Below are 2,500 nucleotides of genomic sequence, written 5' to 3'. Positions count from 1 at the left end.
GTGAACAAATAGTGAGGGTGTGTGATACATTTTTATCCAATCGCGTGTCTTCCCTTGTTAAGGCCCGCATCAGGCCTTCACAAGGAATCACTGCGTTTTCGGTACCTAAGCAACCATTAGAAATCATATGTTTGGATTTGGGTTGATTGATGGCTACATCTGACTGATTAGCCAATCAAATCGACCTATTATGGCGAGGAAGGCAGGTCTGACTGCAGCTGGGCCTGCAATGTTCTAAAAGAATACCCGGAACCGCTCATCACGAATTTTGACGCTATCTATTTGACTTGAGGAACTTCATGAGCATCTTCTGTCAGTCAGACTGACATTCACTGGAAAAGTACATGTCACACTGGCATGGCTTTGGTTATAGCTATGGACAGTATATTGACCATTTTTGTTTAAAAAATATATATTGATAAGCCTTCATTAAGCAAAATTATATCATGTAAAGTTACAGTGCCAACTGGACTACATGTTAGCAAGATGCACATAATGTTAGCTAGCTCTGCACGTAGCTGGTCAGTAGCCTATGCAGGAATTGGTAAGTTTTGTTTCATGTTTATTTGATAACATAGACTTGTAATACAGTACATGCTTGTAATCTGGCCCTTTTCTTTATAAAAAGTGTTTTTGTGCTGCTTGCAAACCGCAGTGCTTGGTTACTATACTAGATTGTATGCTAGCTTGAAGTTGTGTGTGAGTTGATGTGGCTTTGGTGAAGCTGTCTGGATCGGCATCTATGTGAAAATTGTCATTTGCCTTGGTTTCCTGCCCTGTTATAGTCTGACTATTTATATACAGTATCTGTGTTTTGTGGACATTATTGGTGAAATCAATGGCGTGGCCATCAGACATTATGAAATAGGCAACAAGCAGTAGTAGCAGCATAGGGCAATACATTTTCTGACTTTTATGTTTAATATCATGGTGGTGTGCTGAGAAATTTTCTTAGCATTTTCTGTTGAGACACTTTCTCATAAATACGTTTGGCAAACACTGTAGGATAGCCTACTGTAGTTCCACATTAGCTTTTGAGTAATCAGAGCAGCAGCACAACCTAAAACAGTTGCACTGTAACGTTAACGTTAAAGCTACAGCTAAGTAGGAGAGCCCTACAAACAGTCTGAAGCAAGTTTGCTGATGTCAGATTAAACTATTAAATGAACACATCATTGTAGACCTGTTGCAGTGCCATATGTGCGTGCAAGTCATGAACATAAGTTAGGCAACCGATAGCCTAAATATTTCAAAATAGTCTGCACAAACCCATACTTGAGCGCACTTGGTGTTCACTTTCAATATGACATGGACTAAATTGCACGTCTTCACCAGACAGTAGCAGGCAGCAGATTAATGAATATATATGGGTGATAAATAAGTAGCCTAGCCTAGCAGCCTATTCACTTTGCTGCTGATAAGGATGACGGTCGGGTGCTATTCGCCTAATAAAGATCTAAGCAATGCGGAATTCAGCTAATAAAGATCTAAGCAATGCGGAATTCAGCTCGGAACATTAATTGTTTGTCTAACGAAGATTCTAGAGTGGTAGGCCTACACAGATTTGCGTGAGAAAGAGAAAACTTTTCCCCCCACCGTAAAATGCTGGGAAATTGCACATTTTAACGCTGAAATGAGTATCCCCCGGAACGCCCCCCTATTATTATTTTTTGTCAAAAAATAGTCATCATTGAAGGCCTAACCACTGAACGCACGGTCCGCCACTGATATATATATATATATATATATATATATATATAGAGAGAGAGAGAGAGAGAGAGAGAGAGAGAGAGAGAGAGAAAGAGAGAGAGAGAGAGATAATAGTCTGATGGAGAGTGGTAGAGTTTGGTGGAGTTTTGTGGAGAGGGGGATGATTTGGTGGACTTGGTGGATATGTGAAAATAAGTAATTTAGTATGTATGTGACTTACATAGAGAGAGAAGAGTAATATAGAGTTATCTGTGTGTAGTTATATATGTGACTTACATAGAGAGGCACTTCCTTTCTGCTTAGCTCCATCCTGACAGCATCTATAGGCACACAGACAGAACAGACTGACATGTTAAAGGTCTACAACGCAACACAAGAAATAACACACACACACACACACACCTAAGAACAGGCTTTGTTTAACTCAACACATGGTGTAAAAACACGCCAATTCACAAACACAAACATCCACTCACTCACAACCCCCCCCCCCCCCCCCCCCCCCACACACACACACACACACACATAAGAACCAGTAATAGAATTTTACACAAGCAGGCAGGATTTAAAAGGCACTTTGTGTGAGTCCTGCACAAATCACTATTCACCAAAAACAAAACATCACATTCAGCTTGGAACAGGTCGGGAAAGGGCAGCAGTGAAAGACCATGAGGGTTGGGGGGTGAGAGAGGGACAGGGTGAGAGAGAAAAAGAGAGAGAGAGAGAGAGAGAGATGGGGAGAGAGATTGAGGCAAAGAAGGGAAGAGAAAAGGAAGGTAGAACATGCCAG

The 2,500-nt window shown here is 41.1% G+C and overlaps 1 protein-coding gene across 4 annotated transcripts in view; it reads right to left on the bottom strand.

Annotated features, from left to right (window-relative positions):
• arhgef28a (Rho guanine nucleotide exchange factor (GEF) 28a) overlaps positions 1 to 2,500 on the bottom strand; it is an 89,748-nt gene that overhangs the window by 80,584 nt on the left and 6,664 nt on the right. For all 4 annotated transcript variants that reach the window (XM_076284070.1, XM_076284073.1, XM_076284071.1 and 1 more), the window contains exon 2: positions 1,987 to 2,030. In XM_076284070.1, coding sequence (XP_076140185.1) covers positions 1,987 to 2,030 — 44 coding nt within the window. The remainder of the gene's footprint in view (positions 1 to 1,986; positions 2,031 to 2,500) is intronic.

Source organism: Alosa pseudoharengus, unplaced genomic scaffold, assembly GCF_046254945.1.
Source record: "Alosa pseudoharengus isolate Yale_2024_CS ecotype anadromous, Long Island Sound unplaced genomic scaffold, YU_APseudo_1.1 YU_APseudo_1.1_scf_14, whole genome shotgun sequence".
NCBI classification, from domain to species: Eukaryota; Metazoa; Chordata; class Actinopteri; order Clupeiformes; family Clupeidae; genus Alosa; species Alosa pseudoharengus.
Note: the sequence above shows the minus strand (reverse complement) of the source record. Positions and strands in the feature narration are given on the sequence as shown.